Here is a 16,098-nt window from a genome sequence, read left to right as displayed (position 1 = left end):
CCCCCAACTCTCCACCTTGTCAGTTTTGAGCATTTCTTTTTCCTTCTTTCCTTCCTTTCTTTTCTTTTTTTTTTTTTTTTTTTTCCTTTTTTCCCCAAGACAGGGTTTCTCTGTGTAGCTTTGGCTGTCCTGGACTTGCTTTGTAGACCAGACTAGCCTCGAACTCAAAGCAATCCACCTGCCTCTGCCTCCCGAGTGCTGTGATTAAAGGCATGTGCCACCATGCCCAGCTTGTTTTGAGCAGTTCTCTAAAGATTGTTACTGAATAATGACATTTCCACTCAAGTAGAAAAGGTACCTTGGCACATCTCCTCCATTAACAACTCCTATCCCCCTCCCCTCCCCCCCCCCCCCCGCCGCCGCCCCTCTGGTTAGTGCTCTTCATCTTCTGAAATCGTCACCTTTCTGCTTTCAGCTATATGTTATATATGTTTCTGTGGCGGGGAGATGCACTCAGAAGCCTGGTCAGACGTGTGTGTGTGTGTGTGTGTGTTTGTGTGTGTGTGTGTGTTTAGTACTAAAAAGGCTCTGGGTGTGTCGCTAAGGGAGTTTCTGAATTAGGTTAATTGAGGTAGGAAGATTCGACTGAAACATGAGTGGCAGCATTTCATGGGGTTAGGTTCTGAACTGAATAAAAAGGAAAAAGCAAGCCGAGAGCTAGCATTCATTCCTCTCTGTTGCTTGATGTCGGACACAGTGTGATGAGCTGTCTGTTGCTGGTATTGTTATGGTTTCCCCAGCATGATGTCTCCTCCACCTGTGAGCCAAACACACCTCTTCCTCCTTACACTGCTTGTCAGGTACTGTGTCAGAGCAAGAAGAGAAGTAATAGCACATGCATGTGCACGGTCACATTAAGAGAAAACGTCTGTCTGTCTGTCTTTCTGAGCCTTGTCCAGTTCACTTAATATGACATCTCTAGCTCCATTTTCCAGCAACTGACATAAATTATTTTGTTCATTATGGCTGATTTAAACTATTTACATATATATAATCTTAATTCTTAATAGTTCTATCTTTAGGACCTGTGTGCAGTGGCCCACGCCTGTAATCCCAGCACTCAGGAGCAGAGGCAGGCTGCTCTCTGTGAGTTCAAGGCCAGCCCAGTCTACAAAGCAAGTCCAGGGAGTCAAATCTTCACAGAGAAATTCTGTGTTGAAAAAAAGTTTTATTTTTAAATAATCTTTTCGTAAATTTAAAATGTAGTAATTTGATTTACACATGATCTTCTAGGATAACTTATTTTAATCTTCTGTGTATTCACTGTACCTTATAATGCTGTAGGCTTTATATTCTGTTAATTCTTTGTGTTTATGGCCTGTGAACTTAAGGTCAGAGAACTTAATTCACCTTGTATTGTGAATACATAGTTTGTGTGTGTGTGTGTGTGTGTGTGTGTGTGTGTGTGTGTGTGTGTGTGTGTGTGTCTTCTTGTCTTTGTGTTCCTTGTAGTTTCAATAATTGTGTGGGGGAGGTACTAGGAGTTGACCCTACAGCCTTATGTTTGCTAGACAGATGCTTTATCACTGAGCTATATCCCCAAAGCCTACTTTGTACTTTGTGTTTTTAGGCAGTGTCTTCTCACTCAGTCTGAAACCCAGGCAGGTCTTGAACTTGTCATTCTTCTCCATAGCCTCTCAGGTAGCTATACCACCAGACCTAGGTTTGCTTTCATATTTATTAACAAGATATTACCTGAGTTTAAAATCTGTTGCACTTGTTTTTTATATAATGGTTAAGAATAAAGGTTTTTCTGGGGCCAGCAAGGTGGCTCAGGTGGTTCTTGCTACCAAGCCTTACAACCTGAGTTCCATCTCTGGGACCCAGATGATCGAGGAGAACTGACTGCCACAAATTGTCTTCTGACCTCCACATGAGTGTCCAGCATACTCACATATACACACCTTCAATAAATAAGTACATAAATAACTATAATTTTTAGCCAGGCGTGGTGGTGCACACCTGTAATCCCAGCACTTCGGGGAGGCAGAAACAAATAGATCTCTGTGAGTTCAAGGCCAGCCTGGTCTACAAAGTGAGTCCAGGACAACCAAGGCTACACAGAGAAACCCTATCTGGGGGGTAGGGGGTGGAGGAAACAAAACGCAAACAAAAAAAAAAAAAAAATTTTTTTTTTTTAAAGAATAAAAGCTTTGGAATCAAATTGCACCAGTATTTTCTAGCAGTAAGAGTTTGGACTAAGTAATTAATCCTCTACTTCTGTATCTGATAAACAAAGGAAATGCTAATACTTATTTTATTGTGAGAATTGAATGCATGAAAATATATAAAATGGAACAGTTGCTTGAATATTATACATATTTTATTAACTATTCTCTTAATTTGTTCACTTGCAAACATTGTTTCACTGTTTATTAGGTATTGCATTAGGTCCCAGACAGTACGTGTTCCCTGTACTCCTCGGCTAGCATCAGGGTTCACCACAGAAGTCATCTGAGCAGTTGCTTTAGTGTTGGTAAAGAGTTACTGTTGTCATTAAATCGTAGCTGCTATAGACACATACGTTTTTATTGAGTTAACTTTATTAAATAGTTTCATTAATTGCATAAATATAAAAGAAAAATAGTATACTATACTATAAAGTATAAAAAATGAACCCATAAATTATCACCTAAAGTGATAGAAATGTATTGACAAGCACTAAAAAATTTGCCACTGCCATGTTTTGATAGCTGAATAAAGAATCATTAATTTATTTAAATCTAAATTCCTTTTTGTTTTTTAAAGCAGAGCAATTTAAGCTAAGTGTGGGGTACAAGCCTATAGTTCTGGCATTCTGGAGGCAGATAGGATCAAAAGGTCAAGACTAGCTTGGACAACTCGTTGAGACTGCCTCAAGTTGAAACGTAAAACAAAAGGCTGAGGAAGATTAGTCTTAAGGGCAGAGCACTTGCCTAGAATGTACATAGTTAGTCCATCCCCAACACTGCTAAACAGACACACAAAAACATCAGGGTGAGTCAAGCTGTGGTGATGCTCCATTAATCCCAGCACGAGGGAGGCGGATCTCTATGATTTCAGACCAGCCTGGTCTACCGGTTGAGTTCCAGGACATCCAGGACTACACAGAAAAACCCTGTCTCAAAAACAAAACAACAACAGAAACATCAGGGTGTTGTTTTTAATAGCAAGAGATAAATTGTTTTAGTATAATATAGGTATTTTAGAGGAGCATTCTGCAAGGAAGTGTATCTAGTGCTGTCTTCTTATGTGGTTGAGATGTCTTTGATGTATATGTTGCAAAGAGCTGGGCACAGTAGTCCATTCCTGTAATCTGACAGTTTGGAGGCTGAGGCAGGATTGACATTCTATCTTTAAAACAACAACAACAAGAAACCAAAAACCAACCAAAAAAAAAAAAAAAAAAAAAGTTTGTGCTAGGGAAGAATCTTCTTGTTCCATTTTGGTTTGGGGGGGTTTGGTTTTTTTGTTTGTTTGTTTGTTTGTTTGTTTTAAACAGTGTTAAGACTGGAACCTCAGCCGGGTGTGGTGGCACACGCCTTTAATCCCAGCATTCAGGAGGCGGAGGCAGTGGAATTGCTGTGAGTTCGAGGCCAGCCTGGTCTACAAAGCAAGTCCAGGACAGCCAAGGCTACACAGAGAAGACCCTGTCTCGAAAAACTAAAAAAGAAAAACTTAAAAAAAAAAAAAAAAAAAAAAAAAGACTAGAACCTCAAGTTTCATGTATGCTGGCAAATGCTGTACTCCAGTATATTTCCAGCAGTGAAAGTGGAGGCCCAAAGTATTGGCAACAAGTTGATTAATTAAAGCTTTGTAGTTTTTTTGTGACTGAAGCTGAGGAAAAGGTTGCTAATTGATCCTCAGTGTGGTAACTGATAATCCAGATAAATTACATTAATCCCAACACTCAGGAATCTGAAGCAAGAGAATGGAGTTTTGTTTTTGTTTTTTGAGAGAGGGTTTTTCTACGTCTTGGCTGGCCTGGATTCACTTTGTAGACCAGGCTGGCCTCAAACTCACAGAGATCCACCTGCCTCTGCCTCTGCCTCTCAGCACTCCTTAGCCACCACGCCTGGCTTGAGAATGGAAATTTCCGGGCCCTCCTCTGCTAACAAAACCCAGTCTCCAAAAGCGAAACCAAACAAAGATGTTAAATTATTAGCCAAAGTAAAGCTTGATTCTATTTTTGTTTGTTTGTTTGTTTTTTGAGACTGGGTTTCTCTGTGTAACCTTGGCTGTCCTAGATGGACTCAATTTGTAGACCAAACTGGCCTTGAACTCACAGCGACCTACCTACCACTGCCTCCCAGAGGTCTGAGATTAAAGGCGCACACCACCATGTCCTTGTTCGATTAACTGAATTTTTATTTTTAGTTTTTGGTTTTTTTGAGACTGGGTTTCTCTGTGTAACCTTGGCTGTCCTGGACTAACTTTGTAGACCAGGATGGCCTCAAACTCATAGAGATCCACCTGCCTCTGCCTCCCAGAGTGCTGGGATTACAGGTGTGTATCACCACACCCAGTGTTCACTTGACTATATTTTTACCTTAAGTGGACAAATTACTTTTGAAGTTTCTTTTAATTTTTTTATAGCCTCTAGTGTGTCACTGTTGTTTTAATTTTATAAGCTACCTTCAAAGATTGTCCACCTTCATTGTCTCATTTCATTTACCCTTTATCAATTGGCCTCTACCCCTTCATTTCTAGTGACTGCCTAATTATTTATATGGGTAGCCATTTTTTTGTGTATGTGTGTGTGTGCCCACCATGTGCACCTGTGAATAGACCAGCAGCAGGTAGAGGGCATCCTCTTCTGTTGTTCTTTGCCTCATTCCCTTTAGACAGGGTCTCTTACTGACTCTGAAAAGTCAGAGTTTTGCCTAGCAAGTCCTCACAGTCCTCCTGTCTCCACCTCTCCCTCAATAGAGTCATAGACAAGTGTGCATCACCACATCTGGCTTTTTATGTGGGCGCTGAGGGTCTGGATTCAGGTCCTCCCTCATGCACTCACGGCAAGCACTCTGCCCACTCATCCATCTCCTGAGCTGAGCTCTTCTGTAGATTTTGTCAATTCTGTGATAACTTTTCTTCCTGTCAGGGTATTCTTGAAGTATTTTTTTTTCTGAGACAGGGTTTCTCTGTGTTGTAGCCCTGTCCGTCCTGGAACTCCCTTTGTAGACCAGGCTGGCCTCGAACTCAGAGATCCACCTGCCTCTGCCTTTCAAGTGGTGTGATTAAAGGTGTGCTCTACCACACCCGGCAAAGCTATTTTCCTGAAGGTCCCTATTTTTGTGCATGCTGATTTATATTTTAAAGTTTCTTCTTTGTTTTCACGCTGCTTCTGTTTTTGTCTTCTGAGATGGAGTCTCACTATTTAGCCCTGGCTGGCTTTGAACTCGTATAGTAGAGGCTGGCCTTAAACCTCTCTACCTCTGCCCTGTCAGCCCTCAGCCCATTTATAGACTTTTGAAGCTGTATCTTTCCTGTATAGATTGGAAGGCAATTTGGCATTTAGGAATCTTTGTTTCCTAGGTGGTTTTGATCAGTTGAGTAGCCAGTGTGGGAAAACACTACATACATGTATTTGAGAGTCTTCTCTGTGGAGCACAAGACTTGGTGTAGTACCTCGGTTCTTCCAGGACCGTCTGCGGTTGCTCTCCCAGCTCTCGGTGTTGAGCTCTACCCTGGACTTGGTTGTCTTTTGGGACAGAAGTATGCTTTTTAAAATCAGGAGACGGCTCGGGTCTCTTCCTGCTTTTCTCAGCCCCTCTGTCCATCCCAGGCAGTACCTCCTTGCTGATCACATAACTTGCTGCAGCAGTGTAAATGGCATATGTCAGAAGGAGCATACACTTCAGTGTTTGTCTAACACAGTTCTTACTGTATCTACTCAAGGTAATTCTATGTGACTTTGAAAATATTTTCCTTTATAGATAAGTTACCTTTATTTATTCCCTTATTAATTTATTTTTTTACTTACTGATTTAACATTTATTTGAATATGCAAAGAGCAGAGCAGGACCTGGTGATGGGAGGCTAAAAATAAATAGTATACATTTCCTGTTTCTTATTGTCTCAAGACACATTTTATATAGTTTATATTAAGTCATAGAGTACTAATCAGAAACCCAACTGACTTTCATAAGGAGAAACCATAGTACATTCTTTTCCACTGTTTTCTTTCTCTTTTCATCCAGGGAAAGACCATGTTTGTAGATTTATTGGCTGTGGGAGAAATGATCGCTTCAACTATGTGGTCATGCAATTGCAGGTATGTTACCTTGAAAGTATGTGTTAAAATTTTTCAGTTTTGATCAAAATACCCAGTTACAGTAAACAGGAATAAAAATGGCAGCATTCTTATTATCATGCCCAAATGCTGTACACTGTATATGTTGAAATTTATCCTGGTATAGATTTTCCAAAAAATGAAATTATATCTACTTTTGTTTATCTGTACCTTTATCAGTTGTAATTATTGCATAGCATTTAATCTCAAAGTGGGTTGTGGTTTATAATGTGAGCCTTGCCTTTCTGTGTTGCTTTCCTTTTCCCCTTTCCTCTCAGGCATTTCAAGTCTGGCCTCACGCTCTCAAGCCCCATACACTGTGTTAAAACCATAAGCATTAGTTGAAGTAGAGGATGAACACTATTTCTCTTCCTCTTTCTCTCAGCATAATGTTTGTTGTCCTTACCCTTTAGACGGGAATGGAGTCAGATTGAAAGAGTTCATGAAGAAAATAAGGGAGTAAGAGCTACAGTAGGGAGAGTCAGGAAACTATTCCATTTTCCTTGGCATCGCCCGTGCACCTGAACACACACAGTACACAGTTGCCTCCAGATTTAAAACAATGGTTCACCTCACTGCCTGAATCTTCAGTTCTCACAATTTGGACATTTGGATACTTTTATTTTCTTCCATGTTACTTACATGACAGTGAGTTAGATTCATAAACTCTGCCCTAAATGTTTCTCCTCTTCTCTTCTGAAGGCCTTTTTTGTTTCTCAAATATTCTTCAATATTTGACTTAGACTGAAAGATGTTACTCTTTCTGCATACTATATTTGTTGTTGTTACCTATAAAATGTGGACTCACTGAGTAGCACAAGATGATTCTGAACTCACTGTGTAGCTAAGATTGACCTCAAACTCAGGATCCTCCTGCCTTAGCCTCCTGATTTTTATGATTACAGTTGTGTGCTGCCATGGCTGGCTTGGTCTTGTTTAAAATTAATTCATTGGAGGTTGGAGGAATATGCCACATGTGTGTGGAGGGCAGAAGACAGCTTGTGGGAGTTGAATCTCTCCTTCTATCATGTAGGTTTCAGGGGTTAAATTTAGGTATCAGACTAGGCAGCAAGGACCTCTGCCTGCTGAGTCATCCATCCCACTGTCCCTTGAAGTCTTTCTACAGTTTCATGTGTCACCACCTCAAGTTAGCATATTGAAGTGGTTACCTGTTTACATTTTTCAGTTCACTAATGTGTTCCCTTATTTCTCTCAAATTGGCCACTGATATGAACTATATGCATATAGTCTTGTCTGAAATTTTTATGCCTCTTTTTTGTTTGTTTGTTTGTTTTTTGAGACAGGGTTTCTCTGTGTAACCTGGCCTCGAACTCACAGCGATCCGCCTGCCTCTGCTTCCCAAGTGCTGGGATTAAAGGTGTGTACCACCACGCCTGGCTGTTTTATTGACTTTCGCCATAGCTTTATGGGATGGGGAGAACAGATTTCCTCTCCAGTTTGCAAATGTTAAAACTAGCTAAAAGAGTTTTTAATTTGTATGGGATTAACTTGAAGGTGGTTATAACCAGCACTGATGCTCTTGTTCTGATAGAAATATCTTTAGTTTTCTCTTCAAACTATTACTAAGACCTATGTAGAAAAGCTTTTTTTTTTTTTAATCTCAGTGTTAGAATATACTCATTCTTGCAATTAACCTAAATCTCCCTTTTTGTAAATGATAAGGTTCTTAATACTGGGAAACTTTGAGGTTGGTGTATACTAGGTAGCAAGTGTGTATGGCAAGCTTGCGCTGACTGCTGTAAGAACCTTTCCATTTGACCCGCACGCTGTGTTGTTGTTGTTGCTGCAGGATATTTGATCACATTGTGAGCCCCAACATTGTAAACTGGAAAAACCTGTTTCTTGTTATGATGTGGCTCAACCCTAGCACACACGATTAGTGCAAGAGCTTCTGCTTATTGTAAACAAGTAATTGTGTGACTCAGTCTTAGCACACACGATTAGTGCAAGAGCTTCTGTTTATTGTAAACAAGTAATTGTGTGACTCAGTCTTAGCACACACGATTAGTGCAAGAGCTTCTGCTTATTGTAAACAAGTAATTGTGTGACTCAGTCTTAGCACACACCTTTAATCCAAGAGCTTTCTGTAAACCAGAGCTAAATAAAAAGGCCAAGATGCAGAACAAGCAACCAGTGGACAGGAAGTGAGCATAAGAAAATATAGGACCAGTGTGGTGGTGCACGCCTTTAATCCCAACACTCGGGAAGGGAGGCAGGTGGATCCCTGTGAGTTTGAGGCCAGCCTAGTCTACAAAGTGAGTCCAGGTACATACAGAGAAACCTTGTCTTGAAAAAGAACAACAACAACATATAAAAAAAAAAAAAGAAGAGAAAAAGAACACACAGGAAGGAGGGACATTAAGTTGAAGGGTATTTATTTAAGACATCATGGAGAAGGGGCTTTTTCCTTACGGGATGGCTGAGTAGGAAGGTCAACTGGCTGCTTTCTCTACCTTTCTAGGCTTTCACCCCAGTATCTAACTCCTGAATCTTTATTGGTAAAATTGAAGTCTGGGGTTTTATTTAAAAACACTTTTTCCTGTCATAAAGTTAACTCACCATTAAACCCTACCTTACATTTATGGTTGACTTGTTTTGGGATGAGGCTAAACTCATGTAACTGCTAGAACATGTCTTATCTGGCATGTGGAAGATAAAAGCTACTAGGCCTCTTCAGTATATCATAAATTGTAAGTGCTCAGACCTACCTCCTCACTGCTATTCTTAACTCCTTCTAAGAATCCTAAGTGTTTTGTCTTTTTTGGGGGTTGGGGGTTAAGATTTGTTTATTTTGTGTGTATGAGTACACTGTCTTCATGCACACCAGAAGAGGGCATCAGATAGTTTTACAGATGGTTGTGAACCACCATGTGATTGCTGGGAGTTGAACTCAAGACCTCTGGAAGAACAGCAAGTGCTCTTAACCACTGAGCCATCTCTCCAGCCTCCCCCACAAGTGTTTTATTCTTAAATTAGCTTTATTCTCCTCCCTTTGTTGAATCAATTACATAATATCAGTTTTAAATTTTGAAGGAATAAACTATTTCTGATAAGCTTAGCATGATGGCACATGCCTTTAATCCCAGCACTGGGAAGCAGAGTAAGTTCAAGGCCAGCTTGGTCTACAAAGGAGTCCAGGACAGCCAGGGCTACACAAAGAAACCCTGTCTCAGAAACAATACGAACAAAAGAAAAAACTATTTCTGATACAGAGATTTTAAGCTATTTTCCATAAAAGTGGGTCTTAAAATCTAGGAATCTCTGTTCCAGCTTAGCCCCTGACACTGAGCATCTCCCCTTACCGTTCCATCCTAGACCCCAGAGTAACAGGAGCAGCTCAGGGAGCCCTGCTCTCTTGAATACCATCAACAAAGTTCACTGCACCTACCCCAAAAGAAAAAAATCTTACAAGTTCAAGAAGGTGTACACATTTCTTTCCTCTGTTCTGTTAGTTAGACCATGGCCAGACCTCATATTGTGACCATTGAGACTTGACATGGCATCTTTTAATAGTTTCACATGTACTGGGGCGGGGGCAGAAAAATAGGTCATCGATCTATATTGCCTGACATAAGAGATGATGGGGTTTTTTTTTTAGCTTCTTTGTGGAAAAAATTAAACACACACGTATTAGAATAATAATATAAAGATATGTTTAATTGGCAGTTGTCAAACATGGTCAATACCTTTCAGGTGTTTTGTTTTGTTTTGTTTTGTTTTTTTCCTTCCCAGGTTAATTTAAAGCAAATTCAAGGTATCTTTTAGCTGAAAACATACCAGTATATACTTATATTGACAAGCCTTATTTTTTCTTTAACTAGCATATATATCTTTTTTTTTTTTTTTTAAATAATATGATTCATCCAATGGGTTCTTTACAGCATGGAATCCCATTGCCTTCTTTTTTTTTAAGATTTGTTTATTTATTTCATATACAGTGTTCAGCCTGCATGTACACCTGCGCTCCAGAAGTGGATATTAGATCCCATTGTAGATGGCTGTGAGCCACCATGTGGTTGCTGGGAATTGAACTCAGGACCTCTGGAAGAGCAGCCAGTGCTCTTAACCTCTGAGCTATCTCTCCAGCCCCCACATATATATCTTTTTAAAAAGTGATATCAAAACATTTGCTTTTAGATTTTCTTCTCTTTTTTTTTTTTTTTTTTTTTTTTTTTTTTTCTTCGACATAAGGTCTCCCTGTGTCACTGTGGCTGTTCTGGAATCCACAGAAGTCTATCTCAGTCTGCCTCTCAAGTATTGGCTGATTTTAGATTTTCTTGACTACTCTATTATTTATTTATTTTTCATTTGCCTTACTTGGACCTGGTTATAAACAGAGTTCACACATTGCTTATTCCTTAAACCTTTTTGATGTGCTGGTTCTTCTGTTTTATTTATTTGAAGATTTTTTTCTTTTTTAATGTAGAAATTCTTACATTCCTGATTTTACTGGTTGTTTCTCTGTGTTGATATTTAACATGGCATTACACTACACCCATTTCATATAAACTGATAGTTAGATTCTAATTTTCACTTACTTGACAAGGGCAGTTCAGAGGTGGCGTATGAACTTCTAGTTGTGTTATGAGAGCCAGTGTCTTATCTCTCTGCTGTCTAATCCACCTATTTTGAAGTTTTGAGTGATAATTCATGAAGTGTCCTTTCCCCCCTTTTTTCCAGCCCATTAGTAAGCATTTTCTGAAATTTCACTGGGATTCCCAAATACACTATTCTAATTGTATCATTTCTCCTCCATTTAGATAAATTTCTTCTGTTAAACGTATTTTTGTGCCTTTTAGATTACCTTAGGTTTACCTTTTATATAGAAAAGTCAGAGTTAATATTATTTTAATATTTTAATCAGTTTTCAGAATGATGAGTTGGTTCACTAATGTTTTCCTGCAGAGACAAGAGCTCTTGTTTCCCTTTGTGATTCATAATCTCTCTCTTCCCTTTCCTTCCTCTCAATAAAATTACAGACTCCTGGCCTTGATACATCTAATGTCATTAGTCATTGCAACTTCCTGTTTGAGACAAAGGTGTCACCATGTAGCCCAGGCTGTCCTTAAACCTTCTGCTTCAGCCTTTGAAAGAAGGATGATCAGAAGTGCCATCATATTCCAGGCTTGTCTGGTGGGACTTTCCTTGAGTTGTACTTTGACTAGATTAGGTAGCAGGGTTTTGTTGTTGTTATTTTTGTTGTTGCTGTTTTTGGTTGTTGTTATCCTAAAACTCATTCTGTAGACCAGGCTGGCCTTGAACTCACAGAGCTCCTCCGGCTTCAGCCTCTCACATGCTGAGATTAAAGGAGTATACCACCTCTGCCTGGCTTTACGTAGCAGTTTTAAAGCATCCTTATTTTGTGATGCAACATTGTGTACTGTGTTCATTCTCCATATTTCATGTTCCACCCATTCCTCCACTCAGCCCTGGTTCCTTTTAATGGGGCAATCCAGATGTTACACATACCTATTTCCATGGGATTGGTTATTGTTTCTGATTTTTTTAAGAAGATGGGTTCAAGGAGCCTTTTTTTTTTTTTTTTTTTTGGGACAGGGTCTCTATGTTAGCCTTGCTTTGTAGACCAGGCTGTCCTCGAACTCACAGTGATCTGCCTGCCTCTGCCTTCCGAGTGCTGGGATTAAAGGAGTGCACCACCACACCCAGCTTGTTTTATTTTTTGTGTGGGTTTTTTTTTTTTTACTTGTTTTTGTTACGTTTGTTTATTTTTAGTTTATTCACTTTACATTTTGTATGGGTTTTGGTTTTTGTTTTTTTAAGACAGGCTCTTATGTAGCCTAGGCTGGCCTTGCACTCAGTATGTAGTCTTAACATCCTACTCCTTAGGTCCCTCCTCTCAAGTGCTGAAATGACCAGCACCTCTGGGCTTATTATCATTATTAGCTGCTGTGTCTGGTTGATTTCCTCTTATTCTAGGGAATCACTGTGTTGCTTTCTCCATTTAGGTGTGCTACCCATTTTGTCTCCCTTCCCACTTTCTTTTAAACCTCTACTTTTTCCTCTCTCCACCCCTCCTTCCCTTCCCTACCTCCTTCCGTCCTTCCCTCCCTTCTTCCCTTTTTTTTTTTTTTTGGTGAGTGTGTGTGTGTGTGTGTGTGTGTGTGTGTGTGTGTGTGTCACAGTATCTTGCTGTGTAGCCCTGTTTGGCCTAGAACTCACTCTGTAGACTAGGTTGCCTCAACGTTTTGGCAATAATCTCTCTCCCAAGTACAGGGTTACTATTCCTGGCCTTACACGGTTTCTTTTGTTATTGTTCTTTTGCTCTTTTGTGTTAGAGACAGGGTCTCTCAGTGTAGCCTTGGCTGTCCTGGACTCACTCTGTAGACCAGGCTGCCTCACTCTTAACTCATAGAGATCCGCCTGCCTCTGCCTCCTGAGTGCTGGGATTACAGGGATGCACCACTGTGCTTGCCTCTTACACACTTTCATTACTCAAAAGAATAAAACAAAAACATTTGTAGTTCATTCTTGTTAAATTTATAGAATTACTTGGAAGAATTATAAGCTTTAAATTTTTTTCTTGCATATTATTATATGAAAGATCCCCTTTTTAAAAGAAGAAGAGTAACTTTTCCCCATTATTCTTGTGTCAGCCTTGTATTTATCCTCTCAAATTTTGCTAGATTTTTTTTTCTGGTGTGTGTATGTTGTTGCTATTATGAGTTGGGATCTCATTCTGTAGCTCAGGGTGGCCTTAACTTGTCTCCTGAAATTAGCTCTTTGTGATGGTACACTCCTGTAATTTCCAAACTCCAGAGGTAGAGCCAGAAGGCTAAGAATTCATAGTCAACTTGACAAGTTCCAGAACAGACAAGGGCTACTAAATCTTGTTTCAAAACAAAAACAAAACAAAACTAAAAAGAATTTAAAGTCAGCCCTCTGCTACATAGCAAGAACCAGTCTAGCCTGGGCTACATAAGAACCATCTCAAATTAATAACAGCAGCAAAACTACTAGAATTACAGGAATGAAACATTATGCCCATTCACCAGTTGATACATTAAAATTACATTTTATGGCTGGCAGTGGTAGTGCACGCCTTTAATCCCAGCACTGGGGAGGCAGCGGCAGGCGGATCGCTGTGAGTTCAAGACTAGCCTGGTCTATAAAGGGAGTCCAGGACAGCCAAGGCTACACAGAGAAACCCTGTCTCGAAAAAACCAAAAAAATTAAAATAAAATTACATTTTATGACATTTAGTACTGATATCATTAATCAAATTAGTGGATTTCCTGTTGAGTTGCTCTTATGATAGTGGTAGTTATTTATCACTTAAATAATGGTATTATCTGGGGGTGTAGTCTTACCAATCAATTTTTAGTTTTGGTTTTTTCTTTTCTTTCTTTTTTATTTTGTTTTTTCGTTTTTTTCGAGACAGGGTTTCTCTATGTAGCCTTGGCTGTCCTGAACTCCCTTTTATAGACCAGGCTAGCCTTGAACTCACAGTGATCCACCTACCTCTGCCTCCCCAAGTGCTGGGATTAAAGGTGTGCACCATAACACCCAGCCAAAATTTTTATGTTCATTTTTAAGTTGAACATAAGCATACTAGCATATGCTGTAATCACAATGCTTGGGAAGTGCAGACAGGAGAATCAGGTGTTTAAGATGACCTTTGACTAAATATTTCAAGGCCATCATATGCTACATGAGAACCTACCCCCTGCCCCAAAAATAAGACAAGAAAAAAAAATGCAGTGCTTTTTCTTTGGCAGGTATTAGAGGATGCTTAGCCTTGCTTTCTTCCTCAGGACTAGTTGATGACTTTTAAAAGGTGTCTTCTTGGTGGAGCAACACTGAGAAAAACACAGGAAAAAACACTTTGGAATCCAATTCAGATGTGAAAAAAAAAGGCCTACCTACCAAAAAACCTGTTGTTGTTTGTCTGTTTGGTTTTGGTAAGGAAGGAGAAGGAACAACTTTTTAGGGTGCCATGAGAATTAAAAGGAGTTATCAATGATACATTTCTTCTTTTTTCTCTGGGGCTGTGATAGCTGAATGTTTGCCATATTCTGTTTGTGAGGCCTGAGCTTTGATGTCAAGGACAAGGGCGGGTCATAGGGGGTTGGCAGGTTAGAGAATATGAGAAGTTTTAAGCATATATAGCATACTTTATTCACCAGCACACAGACTCACAGGCAGGCAAGTGTTACAGACACCCTGGTACATGATAGCACATGGGCTGTGCAAGCAAAGGCTAAGGCAAGGACGCTTGCCTCCAGTCTGAAGGCCTTATTGACAGAAAATTATCAGACAAAAGTGGAATTTTGCCAGAAATAGTTGTATAAGGTTACGTCACTGCTCACTCTGAGTAACTCAGGTATCCTCTACCAGCTCCCTTCCTGGATGTCCAGTTCATGTTTTCGCTGACTCATACCAGGTATTCACATCATCACCTGCTTTTTTCAACTTCCGTTGACTTTTATGGCCTTCTGTTTCCTGTAATATTTACTGATAATAGCAGTACTTATCATTTGTTGAATACAAGGCAGTATCCCAGAAACTTCATATGGATTTTATTTAATCCTTATAGAATTATATGAAGTGAGTATAATTAACTTTTTTTATTTAAGAAAACTGATGCAGGCAAATTAAGGGGCAGTAGTGAGGAATGCTGCTCTGGGTAACTTTATGTTCGGATGTTTGTCCTGGTAATAGAAATGAAACTAGAACGGACATCTCTCTGTATTTCTTAAATAGTCAAGTCTAAAGGGCTGATGATATAGCTTAGTTGGTATAGAGTGTGTGACTAGCATATACGACGCTCTGAGTCTGGGTGTAATGCCCAGCATTGTATAAATTTGGCATAGCGATACACACTGGTAATCTCAGAATTGGGATTTGGAAACAAGAAGATCAGTTCAGTGTCATCCTTGGTTATCTAGAGAGTTCAAGGTTAGCCTGGGTTGCCTGAGACCCTGTCAGAAACAAAGAAAGGGTGCTGGAGAGATGGCTCAGCAGTTAAGAGCACTGGCTGCTCTTCCATATGTCCTGAGTTCAATTCCCAGCAACCACATGGAGGCTCACAACCATCTATACTGTGATCTGACACCCTCTTCTGGCACACAGGTATACATGCAGGTAGGGTACTCATACACTAAATAAACAAATAAACAAATCTTTAAAGAGAGAGAGAGAAAGAAAAGAAAGAAAGAAAAAGCAGAAAGAGGAGGAAGAAGAAAAGATTCAAGTTTGTTTTGTTAGAATAGTAAGGATAAAGCAAAATGCGATTATTAACAACATGCTTATTCTAGAGTGATGCTCAGTGGTTAGAAGTTGTCATCATTCTTCCAAAGGACTGGAGTTCAGTTTCCAGCATCTATGTTAAGCAACTAACAGCCATCTTTAACTCCAGCTCCAGGGGATCAGGTGTGGTCTTCTGTTTCCAGTGGCATCCACAGCCATGTGTACACACACACACACACACACACACACACACACACACACAGAGAGAGAGAGAGAGAGAGAGAGGGAGGGAGAGGGAGAGAAGGAGAGAAGAAGAGGGAGAAAGAGAGGCTGGGGAGCAGGAGGGAAAGAGAGAGGAGAGAGGGAAGGAGAGAAAGAGACTTACTGAGGGGGTGTTGTTTAGAGACAGGGTTTCTCTGTGTAGCCCTGGCTGGCCTGGACTTGCTTTGTAGACCAGGCTGTCCTGGAACTCACAGTGATCTGCCTGCCTGTGTCTTGAGTGCTGGGATTACAGGTGTGTGCCACCATGCCTGGCTAGGAAAATGCTTATTCTTAGCATGGAACACTCCGGTTATTAGAACATATTCTTTGAGTCAAAA

General features: G+C 40.0%; 1 protein-coding gene across 5 annotated transcripts in view; it reads left to right on the top strand.

Moving 5' to 3' along the window:
- Positions 1-16,098, top strand: part of Ttbk2 (tau tubulin kinase 2) — a 115,731-nt gene that overhangs the window by 50,279 nt on the left and 49,354 nt on the right. For 4 of the 5 annotated variants that reach the window (XR_007830520.1, XM_051144447.1, XM_051144448.1 and 1 more), the window contains one exon: positions 6,180-6,253. The exons of the other annotated variant lie outside the window; for it this stretch is intronic. Coding sequence is in view for 3 of the 4 variants with exons in the window: in XM_051144447.1 (XP_051000404.1) it covers positions 6,180-6,253 (74 nt within the window). In the remaining variant the exon portion in view is untranslated. The remainder of the gene's footprint in view (positions 1-6,179; positions 6,254-16,098) is intronic. 5 annotated transcript variants of the gene reach the window in all.

Source organism: Acomys russatus, chromosome 4 (assembly GCF_903995435.1).
Source record: "Acomys russatus chromosome 4, mAcoRus1.1, whole genome shotgun sequence".
Lineage (NCBI taxonomy): Eukaryota > Metazoa > Chordata > Mammalia > Rodentia > Muridae > Acomys > Acomys russatus.
Note: the sequence above shows the minus strand (reverse complement) of the source record. Positions and strands in the feature narration are given on the sequence as shown.